Here is an 18,332-nt window from a genome sequence, read left to right as displayed (position 1 = left end):
TCCCGACCCTTGGTTGAACTTGATGGACGTGTTTTTTTCAGCCGTACCAACTATGTAACTATCTACAGGTGCAGTGAGCATTTTGACCCTACAGGTGCTTCATAGATTTTATTCTAAATTTGAAAAGGCTTATGTTTTGCTAAAAATTTTGCAATCCCAGAAGGATTAGAGGAGAAAAAGCGCCTCACCATTTGTAAAGTAATTTCCTCCCGAGTAGACCAATACCTCATCGGTGTACAAAATTCGGCTTAGGAGGGAAGGAGCGCCCTTTGGCTTTTGGATCGCAAATTTTGCTGCATTGGTTTCTGGGCACCACGTGACATTTGCAGAGCCCCTGAGGTACCAGTACAATGAAGACCCTCCGGAAGTGATGCCATTTTGGAAACAACACCCCTCAAGGCATTTATCCAGAGGCGTAGTGAGCATGTTAACCCCACAGGTGTTTTTCAGAAATTAGTGTGCAGTGGATGTTTCAGAATGAAAATGTTTCCATAGATATGCCATTTCAGTGCCCATTGTTTTGCCCACCTTGTGCCACTGGTTTTGAAAACAACCTACATATGGCCTTAGGGCATGCTCACACGGCCTTAAAAAAAACACGGCCTGTAAAAGGTGTTAAATGCGCTAGCATTTTTGGAATGTTTTTTTTAACGCGATTTGTGCACACTTTGTGCGCGTCTTTAGTACTGCCATTGACCATGTAAACGTTTGGCGCGTTTTATGCTGTAAATAATTGGCCTGACTTTTTTTTTTTTTTTTTACACGACACATTGTGTAAAAATGCTCACGTAAAAAACGTGTATGCGCTAACGGCTTGCTTTCCCATTGATTAGAAATCAAGCTTTTGACGCGCATTTCAGTTTGTAAAATGAGAAAAACCATGAATAAAATACACGGCCTGTGAACAGGGCCTTAAAGGGGTTTTCCCAGCCGAAATTTTTTTATGGCTATTCTCAGGATAGGCCATCAATAGCCGATAAGTCTGGGTCCGACTCCCCTGCCAATCAGCTGTTTTGAGGGGGCCGAGCAAGGCTTCCCCTTCACTTCTTCTTGCTCACTGTGATTGTGCGACACATTTAGTGATTCACAGGTATTGCAGTCTTTTCTCCCATTCACTCCAATGGGAGAAAAGGCTGCACTGCCTGTGAATCGCCGCTAAATGTGTGTCAAACATTCAGGGCTTGTCCACACCAAACGGAATCATGCAAGACAATTTCTGCAGCACTCCGCAGAAACTAGCAGACATTCCACTGCGGAAAAATTGCACCATTTCTTGCATTTGTTTACTGCAGAGACTGGTGTGGGTTTTGCTGCGTTTTTCTCTGGGAGGCGGTGATATCTCCTTTGAAAAACACAGTAATTCAGTCCACTTTCCGCAGCAAGAACGGACATGCTGCGGTATGAAAAATACGCACCGCAGGTCAATTTCTGCTCGGAAATTTTACGCAGCGTGTGGATGAGATTTGTTAAATCTCACCCACTTTGCTTCTACTGTATTCTGCTGCGTATTTTCCATCCGCAATTCCGCTGTGGGGACAAGCGTGTACAAGCGCTGCGGCCCCTTCAAAACAGCTGAACGGTGGGGGTCCCAGGAGTCAGACCCCGTCCCATCAGCTATTGATGGCCTATCCCGAGACTAGGCCACCAATTTTAATCTGCTGGGAAACCCCTTTAATCGTTTGCCTGGAAATACAAAGAGCTCAGTTAAATAGCACCATGCGAATTTGAGGCCTAATTTGGTGATTTATGCAGCACTGGCCCACAATTGCAGAGGTTCTAAAGTCAAATAGTAAAAGAAACCCCCAAGAAGTGGCTCCATTTTGGAAGCTACACCCCTCAAGGCATTCAACTAGGGATGTAGTGAGCATGTTAACATCACAGGTGTTTTCTAGAAATTAGTGCAAATTGGATGTAGCAGAGTGAAAATGGCAACTTTTCCGCAGATATGCAATTTTAGTAGCATTACATTATGTTGTGCCCATTTTGTGCCAGACACTAAGTTGTTCAGCGGTTTCTCCCCAGTCTGGGAACAGAATGACGTTTTTCCCATTGAAATCAATGGGCAGATGTTTGGAGGCATTCTGCTTCAGATTTTTCGGCCGTTTACAGCCTGAAAAACGGCCGAAAATAAGCCATGTGAACATACACGAAGTGGAAAATGCCAAGAGTCGCACATCCAAAACAATTTAAGTTACTTTATTACAATATACATGAAAAATTACAGTGGGCACCGAAGAACTCAGAAGGGAAAAAACTGAGAAAAGAAGAACACAAGTTACTGGTCTGAATATTTGCCCAGGAGAACCCATGTTACTGCCCTGTTAGAATTTAAAACAGGAAAAGGTCACTAAAAAGGGACACCCAGAAAAATCTGCACTTAAATAACTGGAAATGCAATATCAAATACAGTCTACAAAGACAGACAGAAAGGCAGAGAGTTTTAGGGGCGATCTACCATTTTAACTTTTGGAATTTTCGTCCTAAACAACAATCTTTGCAGGCAATCCTTGAACAAGAAGTCACTCAGGAAACAACCGTCTGAAATCACTAATGTATGGCCAACTTTAGAGTCTATTTGGATTTGCTCTGTAAATTCAGTTATTAAAATAGCTGTACCCTTAACTGAACATTTAGTTCACACGGCCTATTTTCAGACGTAATTCGGGCGTTTTACGCCTGAAAAAACGCCCCTAATACGCCTACAAACATCTGCCCATTGCTTTCAATGGGTTTTACGGTGTTCTGTTCCCACGAGCCTTAATTTTACGCGTCGCTGTCAAAATACGGCGCGTAAAATGACAGCTCAGCAAAAGAAGTGCAGGACACTTCTTGGGACGTTTTTGGAGCAGTTTTTCATAGACTTGAATACCGCTCCAAAAACGGCCGCGAAAAACGCGAGTTGCTCAAAAAAGTCTGAAAATCAGGGGCTGTTTTCCCTTGAAAAAAGCTCCGTATTTTCAGACGTTTTTTGTTAAAGAGGCTCTGTCAGCACATTATAAGTGCCATATATTGTACATGTGATCGGCGCTGTAATGTAGATTACAGCAGTGTTTTTTATTTAGAAGAATTATCATTTTTGACAGTTATAACCTATTTTAGCTTTATGCAGTGTACCAGAATAGCGATCGGAGGATCGCATATTAAAGTCCCCTAGTTGGACTAGTAAAAAAAAAAGTTTAAGTTAAAAAAATAAATAAGAAATGGAAAACCCACTTTTTCCCCTTACAAAATGCTTTACTATTAAAAAACAAAATAAAAGCAAAAAAGTTACACACATTTGGTATCACCGCATCCGCAAGAACCCTGACTCTAAAGCCATTACATTATTTAACCCGCACGGTGACCGCCATAAAAAATAAAATAAACAATGGAAAAATTGCTGTATTCTATGAATCCTGACTGTGATAAGTGATCAAAAACTCGCATCTACTCCAAAATGGTACCAATAAAAACTACAAGTCGTCCCGCAAAAAAAAAAAAAAAAAAAAGTTCATACAACTGCATCGGCGGAATATAATACAAAAAAATACAAAAAAAAATAAAAAATTATGGCTCTTCAAATATGGAGACACAAAAACAAATAATTTTGAAAAAAAAAAAAAAAAAAAAGCGTTTACTGTGTAAAAGTAGTAAAACATACAAAATCGATACAAATTTGGTATCGTTGCAATCGTAACAACCCGCTGAATAAAGTCACTGTTCTTTATACCACACAGTAAACGACGTAGAATAAGGACGCAAAAAAGTGGCGAAATGTCAGTTTTTTTTATCCCCCCCCCCCAAAAAGTTAAATAAATAATATGTACCCCAAAATGGTGCCATTAAAAAAAATACAACTTGTTCCGCAAAAAAACATGACCGTATACAGCTGTCGACGCAAAAATAAAAGAGTTATAGCTCTTGAAATGAGATGATGGAAAAACGTAAAAAATAGCTTGGTCATTAAGGTTTAATATAGGCTGGTCATTAAGGGGTTAAACTACAGGACAGACCTGCTGTATATTTACTAACGGTTTATTCCAGCATTCCAATTGCATTTGGTTTGATCTCTAAAGTTTCCCATAACAAGACAGATGCCATTGGTTATATCTGTCGCTCTACACATCTTATGATTTGCATGGGACCATTTCACTTGTATGTTGGGTAATAGAGCGTACTCCAACATAAAATTACAAGTATAGAATAATCCACCACTGAGGTAAATAAAAATTTCCCTCTATCTGTGCCCGACTACCCTTACAAACTAGGGAACAACTTTGCAGTAAATAAAAAAATTACAGAAAGATTAATCATGAAATTCAATAGTAAAAAGCACCATTTAGGTGGATAAACTGTATCTATTTTTAAAAGCTCTTAGTCATTTGTAACCTGCATTTATGTGTGTACATTAGTAATTGGCAGAACTAATTGAATTAGCTATGCATTACCTGTGTAATGACCACGTAGAGGTTAATCTTTCTTCCATGGCCACACACCTCTCCAACACCTGATCTATAAATTGGACATTGGACTCTCCTGGTGTGTGATGACTAAAAACCGAGAGGTTCGAAACGTGTAAGCGCTCTGTGCCTGGTATTTTATTTATTTTTTCTATCACCATTTGATATAAAAAAAGCAGCATTGTTTTTTAAGTATCATTTTTTGCCGGACCCATCTCTAAAGTACTTCTTTGGAAGCCAAAACCAGGAGTGAAACCTGCACAGAGAAAAGTATAATGGAAAGGATTGTACCTCTTTCCGTATTTTGGACCCACCCCTGGTTTTGGCTTACAAATACTGACGCAAAATAGTGACCTAAATGCTGGCGTGTGAAAGAGACCTTAATTTTGAATTCTATTCTGTGTTCAGGTTACAGTCCTGATTTTGGCTTTAAATTATTATTTATTTTTTTTTTTTTTAAAAAAAGGATGGGCATACACACCACTTATGAACCGTGTTAAAGCGGTCTTGGATGGGACCTTGGGTGTCATGTACACAGTCTAAATTTTGTCAGTATTTTATGTTTTTTTTTTTAAACCAAAATCAGAGGAGAACAGATATACAAAATACGGACCAAATCTGCACTGTGTACATGACACCAAAGCAGGAAAGTCTTTACAAAAGGTGTTTTCTTTACAATCTCCCTCCTGGCATAAATCAATATTTTTTTTTACAGTACCCCATTAATATTGGTCGGCAAATGCATTAACTTTTTTTGCTGGTTTCACAAATTTGGTAGTGGTAACAAAAAAACACGAAGGGCCCCAATTTAGACCTTATATGGAAGCACAAAGTCCCTATGGCTCCATATTACAGAGCCGTAGAGACTAGCTGCAGCCGGGACACAGCAATGCTTCCAAGGTTCATTTTTTTTTAATAGTATGCAATGTGGTGTTCCTCCTTGTGAAATCTGAGGCCTACAGGAGGTACGGTATGGGCCCATGGATCTGGGATAAGCCAGATTATAGATCAGAAATGTACACGAGCCCTTTGATTGGGTATTTTCCTCCTAGTAAAATAAACCACACAGTGGAACGTGGCACTGAAAAAAACTGTCCTAGTGACAGATTCCTTTTAACTCAATGGCTTTGTGAATGGAGGCAGGAGATTTTGAGCTAGGTAAAAAAAAAACAAACAGAGCTCCGACACTATACAGATGTATTATAAAATTAATCAGCAACAGACTTTGGGCCTATTTATATATTATTTTTTTTAAATAAAAATACAAAAACACTGATAGAGGTCTAAAGTATCTGTACTTTAATTCATTAGGTTTAATTAAAATGATCTCAGAAAAGGGGTCCTTTGTTGCCCATATCAACCGAAAAGGACCTGTGGTTCTATTGGAATTTAAAAACGGAATTCTGACTGGCTGCTTTTTTTCTACCACCTAGTCGCTTCAAGGGACGATTTATAAAATGCTTGACTAGTCCAATCTCTATACGGAGGTTCCATACGCGAAATTTTAAAAAGTTTATTTAATAAACAATTCCATATAAAATACCTTCAGCCAATTCAAAAATGAATTACAAAAACAAGCACTGTACAGAAATGAAAGGCATATGTAAAAGGAAATACTGTTCACATTATTTATCTTCATTTAATACTCTTCAATATATACATTCCTTGTTAATGCACAGGTCTAAATATTGTAACTTTTTTACTGCAATATGTATTTTTAGGGCCTGTTCACATCAGTATCAGGGTTTTGTTCCTGGGTTCCGCTAGAACTTTCCTTCGGAGGAACCCATCAACGGAAAGGCAAAACGCAAACCATAGCTTCCGTTTGAAATACTATTGATTTCAATGGTAATGCTTATGTTGCAAATGGTTTCCGTTCCGTAAGGTTTCAGTTTATTTTGGCTGAAATAATAGCACAGACGACTACAATATTGTTTCCACCAAAAAGACGTAAACCTCACGGAACAGAGACATACAAACCATTAGAGAGGAAAGCATTACCATTGAAATCAATGGTAATGCAAATGTAAGCTATGGTTTCCATTTGCCTTTGCACTGATGGGTTCCCCCGACGGAAAGTTCTAGCGGAACCCATGAATGGAACCCCGACGCGGATGTGAACACAGCCTTAAATAAAATAATTGGATAACTCAATAAAGATTAGGATTTCTACGGACATCCCTGGAATCCGATGAATCGCTTCACTGTTCTAAAAAGTGACTTTAAACCTCGATATAATGGAGGTCAGATTCAATAAGAAAAACATTAGAAAAACTGGATCACAGACAAATAGGAATTATCCAGAAAATATAATGTATGGCACCACATGGACATATTTGTGAGGAGGACACACAATGTTTCTACCAGAGGAAGAACAGTAACCCTTCATAATGTCAAAAACCTGGACTTGACCAACATGAAATATTTTTTTTAAAGACACTTATGTAGTTCACAATTCACACACTAAATGGGGGTATCTGGGAAAGTGGTTAAAACATAGGCATTGGAGTACAACTTTCTAATACACTGTCCAGTAAACAATAAATTATATAAGGTCTGTTAATATGCCGTCCATATGGGAAGGGAAAATAAAACCCGACCAAATATAATAGAAAGTTAATAGCACATCTAGAACCTTTGTTTTAGCCAGGTTTTATAATTTTCCAGGAAACCCCTTTAAATTACTATCAAAAAGTAACATTCATGTCAAAGATTATCATCATCATCAAAGGTCGCCAAAAATCCACAATATATTGACTCCAGATAAACCAAGATTGACTCTCCTAGAAGAGAAAAAGAAAATTAGAACAGGCGACTACAAAATAGTAGATCATACACATGATTTGACAACGGGATCGACCAAATAAATTCCTTACTGATAATTCTGCTTCCTGTAGAATGAATGGGAAAATTGGACTGTGGGTCGAGCATTAGGCGATGCATAGACATGCAGCATCTGAACCCATGGACAACGCGGTCATATGGAAGATCTTTATTTACATGCAGCCACTGTTATTATGGAGTACTGACTAGGAGGCAAATTAAACCAAACTTTCTATAAGGAAGGGACTTCAATTTATCAAATTTAAGGCAGCACAACAAACCAGTGACATCATTTCATTGCATAGTTCCAAGAGACATTATGAGCAGACATTGGAGAGAAGCGTAACATGCCAAGCTCTAATGACTTTCATGCCTCATGGTGGACATGGCTTTTCAGCGAATGCAGTTTTTGAACAGTTAAAGAGGCTCTGTCACCAGATTTTGCAACCCCTATCTGCTATTGCAGCAGATCGGCGCTGCAATGTAAATTACAGTAACTTTTTTATTTTTAAAAAACGAGCATTTTTGGCCAAGTTATGACCATTTTTGTATTTATGCAAATGAGGCTTGCAAAAGTCCAAGTGGGTGTGTTTACAGTAAAAGTCCAAGTGGGCGTGTATTATGTGTGTACATCTGGGCGTTTTTACTTCTTTTACTAGCTGGGCGTTAGGAATGGGAGTGTATGATGCTGACGAATCAGCATCATCCACTTCTGTTCGTTAACACCCAGCTTCTGGCAGTGCACAGACACACAGCGTGTTCGAGAGATCACGCTGTGACGTCACTCACTTCCTGCCCCAGGTCCTGCATCGTGTCGGCCACATCGGCACCAGAGGCTACAGTTGATTCTGCAGCAGCATCGGCGTTTGCAGGTAAGTCGATGTAGCTACTTACCTGCAAACGCTGATGCTGCTGCAGAATCAACTGTAGCCTCTGGTGCCGATGTGTCCTCGCTCGTCCGACACGATGCAGGACCTGGGGCAGGAAGTGAGTGACGTCACAGCGTGATCTCGAGAACACGCTGTGTGTCTGCACTGCCAGAAGCTGGGCGTTCTGAAGAGAAGTGGATGATACTTCTCGTCAGAACGGCCAGCTAGTAAAAGTAGTAAACACGCCCCGATGTACGCACATAATACACGCCCACTTGGACTTTTACTTTAAACACGCCCACTTGGACTTTTGCAAGCCTCATTTGCATAAATACAAAAATGCTCATAACTTGGCCAAAAATGCTCGTTTTTTAAAAATAAAAACGTTACTCTTATCTACATTGCAGCGCCGATCTGCTGCAATAGCAGATAGGGGTTGCAAAATCTGGTGACAGAGCCTCTTTAAGACAATACAATAGCCAATTTGGGGGAAAGAGGCATTTTTCTTCAATAACTTATCACAAAGTATATTATCTGCATTCTACTATTGATTTATGGCGGAAAATGTAAATGATAGGTGGGCTTTATATAAGGACACATTCAGAATGCTGTACTCCTAGATTGTGTTTTATCCCCTAAAGGTGGTAGGAAAATTGCCTACTTTTGCATGATTGGAATGGATAAGTTTTTCTTGGCAAGATAAAACAAACTGAAAATACGGCTGTGTAGATACGTCCTTAACCCCTTCCCTCTTTAGCCACTTTTGACCTTCCTGACCGAGCCTCATTTTTCAAATCTGACATGTGTCACTTTATGTGGTAATAACTCCGGAATGCTTTCACCTATCCAAGCGATTCCGAGATTGTTTTCTCGTGACACATTGGACTTTATGTTACTGGCAAAATTTGCTCGATATGTTCAGTATTTAATTGTGAAAAACACCAAAATTTAGCGAAAAATTGCAAAAATTAGCATTTTTCTCAATTTAAATGTATCTGCTTGTAAGACAGGCAGTTATACCACACAAAATTGTTGCTAACTAACATCCCCCATATGTCTACTTTAGATTGGCATCGTTTTTTGAACATCCTTTTATTTTTCTATGACCTCACAAGGCTTAGAACTTTAGTAGCAATTTCTCACATTTAAGAAAATTTCAAAAGGCCATTTTTACAGGGGCCAGTTCAGTTGTGAAGTGGCTTTGATGGCCTTATATATTAGAAACCCCCAAAAAGTCACCCCATTTTAAAAACTTCACCCCTCAAAGTATTCAAAACAGCATTTAGAAAATGTCTTAACCCTTTACACATGTCACAGGAATTAAAGCAAAGTAGAGGTGAAATGTACAAATTTCATATTTTTTTGCAGAAATAAATTTTTAGTACAATTTTTTTTATAACACAGAAGGTTTTACCAGAGAAATGCAACTCAATATTTGTTGCCCAGTTTCTGCAGTTTTAGGAAATATCCCACATGTGGCCGTAGCGTGCTACTGGACTGAAGCACCGGCCTCAGAAGCAAAGGAACACCTGGTGGATTTTGGGGCCTTATTTTTGTTAGAATAAATTTTAGGCACCATGTCAGGTTTGAAGGGCTCTTGCGGTGCCAAAACAGTCAAAATCCCCCAAAAGTGACCCCATCTGGGAAACTACACACCTCAAGGAAATTATCTAGGGGTACAGTGAGCATTTTGACCGCACAGCTTTTTTACAGAAATTATTAGAAGTAGGCCGTGAAAATTAAAATCAACATTTCTTCAAAGAAAATGTAGGTTTAGCGATTTTTTTTCTCATTTTTACAAGGACTAAAGGAGAAAAAGCACCGTAAAATTTGTAAAGCAATTTCTCCCGAGTAAAACAATACCCCACATGTGGTAATAACCGGTTGTTTGGAGACACAGCGAGGGTGAGAAGGGAAAGAGCGCTATTTGGCTTTTGTAGCTCAAGTTTAGCAGGAATGGTTTGTGGAGGCCATGTCACATTTACAAAGCCCCTGAGGGGACAAAACAGTGGAAACCCCCCACATGTGACCCCATTTTGGAAACTACGCCCATTGAGGAAATTATCTAGGGGTATAGTGAGCGTTTTGACCCAACAGGTTTATTGCAGAAATTATTGGAAGTAGGCCCTGAAAATAAAAATCAAAATTTTTTTCAAAGAAAATGTAGGTTTAAGCTTATTTTTACTCATTTCCACAAGGACTGAAGGAGAAAAAGCACCACAAAATTTGTAAAGCAATTTCTCCCGAGTAAAACAATGCCCCACATGTGGTAATAAACGGCTGTTTGGAGACACGGCTTGGCTTAGAAGGGAAAGAGCGCTATTTGGCTTTTGGAGATCACATTGAGCAGGAATGGTTTGCGGCGGCCATGTCACATTTGCAAAGCCCCTGAGGGGAAAAAACAATGAAAACGCCCAAAAAGTGACACCATTTAGGAAACTACACCTCTTGAGGAATTCATCTAGGGGCGTAGTGAGCATTTTGACCCCACAGATGTTTCATAGAATTTATTAGAATTGGGCAGTGAAAATAAAAACAATCCTTTTTCTTCAATAAGACGTAGCTTTAGCGCAAATTTTTTCATTTTCGCAACAAATAAAGGAAAAAAAGAACCCAACATTTGTAAAGCAATTTCTACCGAGTACGGCAATACCCCATATGTGGTCATAAACTGCTGTTTGGGCACACGGCAGGGCTCAGAAGGGAAGGACCGCCATTTGGAGTGCAGATGTTTCTGGATTGGTTTCTGGGCGCCTGTGGGCCCAAAACAGTGGAAACCCCCCAGAAGTGACCCCATTTTGGAAACTACACCCCTCAATGCATTTACCTACGGGTGTAGTGAGCATGTTAATCCTGCAGGTGTTTTGTAGAAATTAGTGTGAACTCGATGTTGCAGAGTGAAAATGGGATTTTTTCCACAGATATGTGGACAATATGTGGTGCCCGGCTTGTGCCACCATAACGAGACAGCTCTCTAATTATTATGCTGGGTTTCCTGGTTTTAGAAACACCCTACATGTGGCCCTAATCTCTTGCCTGGACAGTCGACCAGGCTCAGGAGTGAAAGCGTACCATGTAAAATTGAGGCCTAATTTGGCGATTTACAAAGTATTGGTTCACAACTGCAGAGGCTCAGATGTGAAATAATAAAAATAAACCCCTGGGAAGTGACCCCACTATGGAAACTGCACCCCTCAAGGCATTTATTAAGGGGTGTAGTGAGCATTTTCACCCCACAGGTCTTTTCCATAAATGAATGCGCTGTGGATGGTGCAAATTAAAAATTTATATTTTTCCCTAGATATGCCATTCAGTGGCAAATATGTCGTGCCCAGCTTATGCCACTGGAGACACACACCCCAAAAATTGCTAAAAGGGTTCTCCCGGGTATGACGATGCCATATATGTGGAAGGAAACTGCTGTTTGGGCACGCTGTAGGGTTCAGATGGGAGGAAATGCCATTTGGCTTTTGGAGCGTGGATTTTGCTTAGTAGTAGTTTTGTTTGGAGTCTTACTGGTGTTTCCGTTTATAATGTAGGGCATATGTAAGCCGGGCGGAGTATATAAGGGGCATAGTCAGGTGGTATAATAATGGGGTAAAAAAAAACAATAAAATAATCCATAGATGTGTGTTACGCTGTGAAGCAATCCTTTCTGCACAGGCCGGTGTCGCACTGATATATGGCGTCCTTTATTATCCCCCTTTTGATCCACACTCCGCGCCTTTGTAGTTTGGGGAATTTTGCTAGGAAGTGTTGTCCTGGTATAATACGGGCACCGTCGCTTCCAGCGGATATGTTTGGGCCCTCCCTTTCCTGGTTCCCTAATTTTAGGTCCTTGATAAATCGCCTCTTCAAACAGAAGAAATGTTCCCCTCGGGCACAACTGTATATTTTTATTTCCTGGCTTATTGGAGCCATAACTAATTTTATTTTTCATAGACGTAGCGGTATGATTGCTGGTTTGTTGCGGGACGAGCTGTAGTTATTATTGGTACCATTTTGGGGTACATGTGACTTTTTGATCACCTTTTATCCTATTTTTTGGGATGCCAGGTAAACAAAAAAACGCAATTCTGGCACAGCTTTTTTCGTTTTTTTTTTTATACAGCTTTCACCATGCGTTATAAATTACATGTTAACTTTATTCTGCGGGTCAGTACGATTCCGGCGATACCTAATTTATAGAACTTTTTCATGTTCTACAACTTTTTGCACAATAAAATTACTTTTGTAAAAAGAATGTATTTTTTCTGTCGCCAAGTTGTGAGAACCATAACATTTTAATTTTTTTGTCGACGCAGCTGTATGAGGGCTTGTTTTTTGCGGCACGAGCTATAGTTTTTATAGGTACCATTTTTGGATACGTGCGACTTTTTGATCACTTTTTATTCTAATATTTGTAGGGCAAAGTGACCAGAAAACAGAAACTCTGGTAACGTTTTTTAAGTTTTTTTTTACGCTGTTCACCGCGTGCAATAAATAATATATTTTGATACCTCCGGTCGTTACGGTCGTGGCAATAGCAAATACATATGGTTTATTATTATTTTTCAATAATAAAAGGACTTGATAAGAGTAAAAGGGGGATTGTGTTTTATTTGATTACTTGAAACTTTTACTGTTTTCAAACTTTTATTTTGTGCACTTTTTTTTACACTTTTTTATACTTTTTTTACACTTTTTCTCAAGTCCCACTAGGGGACTTGAAGGTCCAACGGTCAGATTTTTTTTTTTCTAATACATTGCACTACCTATGTAGTGCAATGTATTAGATCTGTCAGTCATTCACTGACAGCAAGCCGATTAGGCTTCGCCTCCCGGCGGGGCCTAAATCGGCTTCCGTAATGGCAGAGCAGGAGACCATTGGGTCTCCTGTTGCCATAACAGCAGTCGCCAGTATTGATTGCCTGTCAGGACTGGCGATCTGCTAGTAACCGCTACGATGCAGCAATCGCTTTCGATTGCTGCATCGAAGGGGTTAATGGCAGGGATCGGAGCTAGCTCCGGTTCCTGCCGTTACAGGTGGATGTCAGCTGTACAGTACAGCTGACTTCCACCGCTGATGACGCCGGATCAGCTCCTGACCCGGCGCCATCTTGCCGGCAGCTACGGAAGCCGATCAGGCTCCGCCGCCGGGCGGATCTTGACCGGCTTCGGTGCTAGGCAGACCGGGAGGCCAGTATTAGGCCTCCGGTTGCCATTGCAGCCACCGGAACCCCGGCAATTTCATTACTGGGGTTCCGATGAGCTGCAAACACCTTAAGTGCAGCGATGATCGCGTTTGAGCGCTGCACTTAAGGGGTTAATGGCGGGGATCGAAGCTAATTTCGGTCCCCGCCGTTACAGCCGGATGTCAGCTGTAAGATACAGCTGAGATCCGGTGATGATGGCACCGGCTCAGCTTCTGAGCCGGTCCCAAACATTTGGCGTACATGTACGGCAAGATGCGGGAAGTCAGTACTTTCCATGACGTACATGTACGGCAAATGTCGGGAAGGGGTTAATAGAAGGAAAATTTATTTGTTATGAAACTGCAGTAAATAGAAAAAAATAATAAATTTCAATTACACTTACCCAAGCATTCCAGATTCTTTACTCTTTATTATGTACAGAAACATTAGCAATGTATGGAACAAGTTGTTTCTCCCCTTAAAGAATGAAAAAAAAAAAAAAAAACAACAGCAAAGCTATTAGAATATCTTTATCAATGCTACCTTATCTTGTCAAAATAAATAAGATATGGGGGGGGGGGGGGGGCTGGCTGGCGAGGTGCAATAATGGCCAATGAAAAATACGGTGTTCTCTGGATGGCCAAAACTTGTGAAGTCAATGATACACTTACATTGTTCGATATTGTAATGCTCCCAGCACACTATCCCGACATAGAGCTGTCCATAGCACTACTCCCAACAAACAGTTACCCAAAAACTGGCCCACCCACATAGAAGTCACCACACAAATGTTTCAAGCAGTGCCCCTTAAATGCAATACATCAGTCTACAAGATTCTGCACCGCTTTCTAGTTCAGAAACGTGAGCAGCCAACAAGCAGCTATCACCTTGTAGCAGATATCAGAATTGGGAAACTCCATCATGCACTACATCCATCACAATTCCATTATGATCTACAATTAATCTCTTAAAGGGACAGGAGTGAGGCATTCCAGGATTGTGTCAGATATCATGGGCTGTGTCACACATTGCTGGAAACTTGTTTTTCATTATGGAGTCAAGATTCACAAAATTGTCCAGAGAACAGCATATGTGGACACTGGCAAAATATGTATGGGCTAGTTTGCCACAAACATGGCACCACATCAAACATTTTATTTGTCCTTGGTCGAAAGAAAATCCAATATTTCCACCATAGAGCTCAAATCAGATTTGGTTCTACTGCAACTAATTTCCTGATGGTTTTAGAAGAACTACAGGATTCACCGAGGGCAAGAATATGTACACCGGCCTCCCAATCAGTCTCTTATCTTGGGAAAGGGGACTCACCAGGGTTGTGTACCCCCTTGTCTTTTAGCATTGGAACTCCTAGCACGCAACGGGAGGATGGAAATATTTATTCATGTATCAAGGTTGAAAGATGCGAGATTAAACTTGCCCTATTTGCAGATATCATTTCCATGTCGAACCCACAAACACATCTCCAATCTATCTTTGAATGGATCAGAATTGAATTAGAATTGGGAGCTCCACATTACAGCACCTTCTGGGCTCAATTAGGTATTCCCATTATACCGGCTTTAGAATTAGATCACCTAGCTAAGTATTAAAATAGGAAAATCTACTGATACTCTTTACAAGCTATATTAAAAAAATAAATCCTAAAATCTTGCAGTTTTCACACTGGCCACTGAGCCTCACAATAGACTGACACTTCCTGCTCTGTAGAGATCGCTTCTCATTATCACAGGCAGGATTACAACGAAAGGTAGCGCACACACGCTAATTTAACATTTAAACTCATGTTAAATAGTAGTCAGTACACAGATGCCATTATTTAAAGTGATTCAGTAACCCCCATATAAAGTTCAGCTGTTCTATTAGGATTTTCCTGACATTTTCTTTGTTGCACGTGACAGCAAAAGCCATGGCCCATAAAGAGATTACAACACAAAGGGATCTGATTGTTGAAAGGCATCAGTCAGGAGAAGGGTAAAATAATTTCCAAGGCATTAGATATACAATGGAACAAAGTGAAGACGGTCATCAAGAAGTGGATTACATTTGGCACAACAGTGACATTACCAAGAACTGGACGTCCCTCATGACTTGCTGAAAATATAAGATGAATATTGGTTTGGGAGGCTACCAAGAGGCCTACAGCAACATTAAAGGAGCTGCAAGACTTTCTGGCAGGTACTGGGTGTGTAGTGCATGTGACAAAAAAAAACTCCTGTATTCTTCATATGTTTGGCCTGTGGAAAGGGTGGCAAGAAGGAAGCTTTTTGAAAGAAATGTTCTGCAAAAACCTAGATCATGTCTGCCAAAAGCATGTGGAAAAGCTATGGTCTGATGAGATCAAGGTTGAACTTTCTGGCCATAATTCCAAAAGGTATGTTTGGTGCAAAGCCAACACTGCACATCACCAAAAGAACACTAAAACGACAGTGAAGAATGGTGGAGGCAGCATTATGCATTGGGGCTGTTTTTCTGCAGTTGGAACTGGGGCTTTAATCAAGGTGGAGGGAATTATGAACAGATCCAAATTGTGTGGCCGAGTCAAAGTCCTGACTAGAATACCATGGAGTTGCTGAGCTACGCGGTTTCCATAACACCCATAGTCAAGAATGGCAGTTACATTGTCCGAAATCACACAATTCAGTGATGCTAAATAAAGGAGGCACTGCAAAATTTTGTCACGGACTTACTGGGAAATTTTTCAAGCGATTTAAGGAATTGCTATTGCCTCAACTATTGGGGGTAGACTACTTGTCATAATGAAAGAGGCAATTACTGTAGTGTTGCCAAAACTGGGATAGAGCCGTCCCTACCCGAGTCTTATCACCCAATTTCCTTACTTCCCTCGGATATTAGGATCTTTGCTAAGACTCTGGCAAAGAGATTAATTCATGTAATTTGCCATATTATCCATGATGATCAAACTGACTAAATAAATCCAATGCCAGAAATATTAGGCGGCTATTCCTGGACCTCCAGCTGAGCTCCCCAGACACCGGGGTCAGGATGGTCCTTTCCCTCAACACTGCCAAAGAAAAAGACATCATCGGGTTGGAATATTTGTGACAGTTATGCAACGGATGAAATTTGGGTCACATTTTCACTCATGTGTCCCATTAATGTATTATTGGCCCTCCACTTGGATACGGGAAAATGGGGTCTGTCGGACTAGTCACCCCCTCGTCTTTGCTATTGCAATTAAGCCATTGGCATGGATGTTACAATCTATTCCCACTATTGTTGCCTTTATATGTGGCTTCTTAGAAGAGCGGCTTTCTTTGGGTCTCCCACAAAGAGGAGCATATCATCGACATATGGAGAGGTCCATAACTCAGTGATGCATACCACACAGGAATACGGCACCTGGTCAGGATTGACCATTAACTGGCACAAATCGGTCCTCCGCCAAGATGACCCACTGCCCTTTTGCCTGGCGCATATACAAGATTTCAAGAGAGTAAGTATTTGGGAGTAGAAGTCTCTGTGAGACCACTGGACTATACGGAGCTAAATTTTCACCCTCTGATGAGTAGGGATGAGTCCAAAGTTAATTCTTGGTGCAGACTGCTGATGACCATGATCAGACAAGGCAACCTGAACAAAATAGTCTTGATGCCTCAACTATTATACATTTTAAACAATACCCCAACTTGGGCTCCTATGTATTACTTTCATAAGCCTAACAGCATTTTCAGGGAGTTATTGTGGAGCAAGCAGTATGCTAGAATACAATTAGACAACACAGGGGTAAAGATGTGGGTTTAACAGTACTGAACGCTTAAATCTACTTTTTAGCTTCTCAGCTGCAACATCCGGGCTGGGGACAAAAAGAGCACTTGGGCATAACAGGCCATTTATTCATGCAAGTTTTAAAATACAACTACACGCTGCTAATTTGGAACCTCTCCATCATACCAACTTGGTTTACAAGGTATGGGATAGACCTAAAAAGATACAAGGCTTGAAGGGATTGCTAGCGGTTCATACCTATACGGGGGAATGCTAAACTAACCGAGACTTCTAAAATGGTATACATACCATTGACCAGATCCAGGAGGGTGATGCCCTAAAAAGCCAATTGTGCTCAGAATTGTATATACCCCACAGGTTATTTTATCAGTATCTGCAGAATTTGTGCACTACTCAATTCAGGCCAATGAAGGTCCTGGTACTTTTCTGTACTTGTTTAAATGGTTATCTGTATGCATGTTTTAAGAAAAAAAAAAATAGGGATACCTTTGGCAAGTTGTATACGTGCTTTTGGTAAACAAGCTCATAATGGGGAGGACTGATGCTGCTCTGGTGAATGCAAAAAACATTTTCATTTGTAGTATCTAAGAAGAGAGAAACATAAAAACCATTACATTAAAATCAATTCAAATATTATGCCATTGAGGCTGCTCACTTCTACAATAACTATTGCATCTGTGATAGCTGTAAGAGAGGAATCAGACCAATAACTTATGTCTGTTACTTCCGTTCCCCTGAAACAAGTTTACTTTGTAATATAAAGTATGAAATGTTCCTGAAATATCAAGGATCGTGCTGCATAGCTTGTGAGGACATCCCCAATCACATCCTACTGTCATGTAGGCAGGGGCCAGGAGCTACACGAGGGATTCTAGAAAGAAGTCTTATGGTGAATTTAATAAAAAATCACTTTGGGAAAAAAATAAATTATATATGTACAGTAATGTACAGATACAGCATAAGGAATGTATAAAAGAAAATTAGAGAAGAGGCATGAAGATACACGCTAAAACATTTTTTTTTTTTTTTTTCTAAAATGAAAGTGAATTATCACTTTCGTGGTGAAAGAATTTGCTGTTTTTTCTTTCACGTTACAAAACCTCCGCAATGAGTATCTGCTTTGGTTAGGATATATTTTAATTAAAGCAAGAAGAACTAGTTCAAATATCTTGGAATATGAAAGCATAAATAGTGCTTAAAGAGAACCTTTCAACCGGCCAACTTGTTGAGCCTTACTGCTTTCGTAACTGCTATTCACT

General features: G+C 40.2%; 1 protein-coding gene across 1 annotated transcript in view; it reads right to left on the bottom strand.

Annotated features, from left to right (window-relative positions):
- Positions 1-5,938: 5,938 nt before the first annotated feature.
- Positions 5,939-18,332, bottom strand: part of TMEM209 (transmembrane protein 209) — a 73,400-nt gene continuing 61,006 nt past the window's right edge. The window contains exons 13-15 of the mRNA XM_075857525.1: positions 17,560-17,657; positions 13,709-13,782; positions 5,939-7,222 (exon numbers count right to left, since the gene is read on the bottom strand). Of these exons, the coding sequence (XP_075713640.1) occupies positions 7,165-7,222; positions 13,709-13,782; positions 17,560-17,657 (230 nt within the window). The 3' untranslated portion in view covers positions 5,939-7,164. The remainder of the gene's footprint in view (positions 7,223-13,708; positions 13,783-17,559; positions 17,658-18,332) is intronic.

Source organism: Rhinoderma darwinii, chromosome 3, assembly GCF_050947455.1.
Source record: "Rhinoderma darwinii isolate aRhiDar2 chromosome 3, aRhiDar2.hap1, whole genome shotgun sequence".
In the NCBI taxonomy this organism is placed as follows: domain Eukaryota; kingdom Metazoa; phylum Chordata; class Amphibia; order Anura; family Rhinodermatidae; genus Rhinoderma; species Rhinoderma darwinii.
This window is presented reverse-complemented; position numbering and strand designations above follow the sequence as displayed.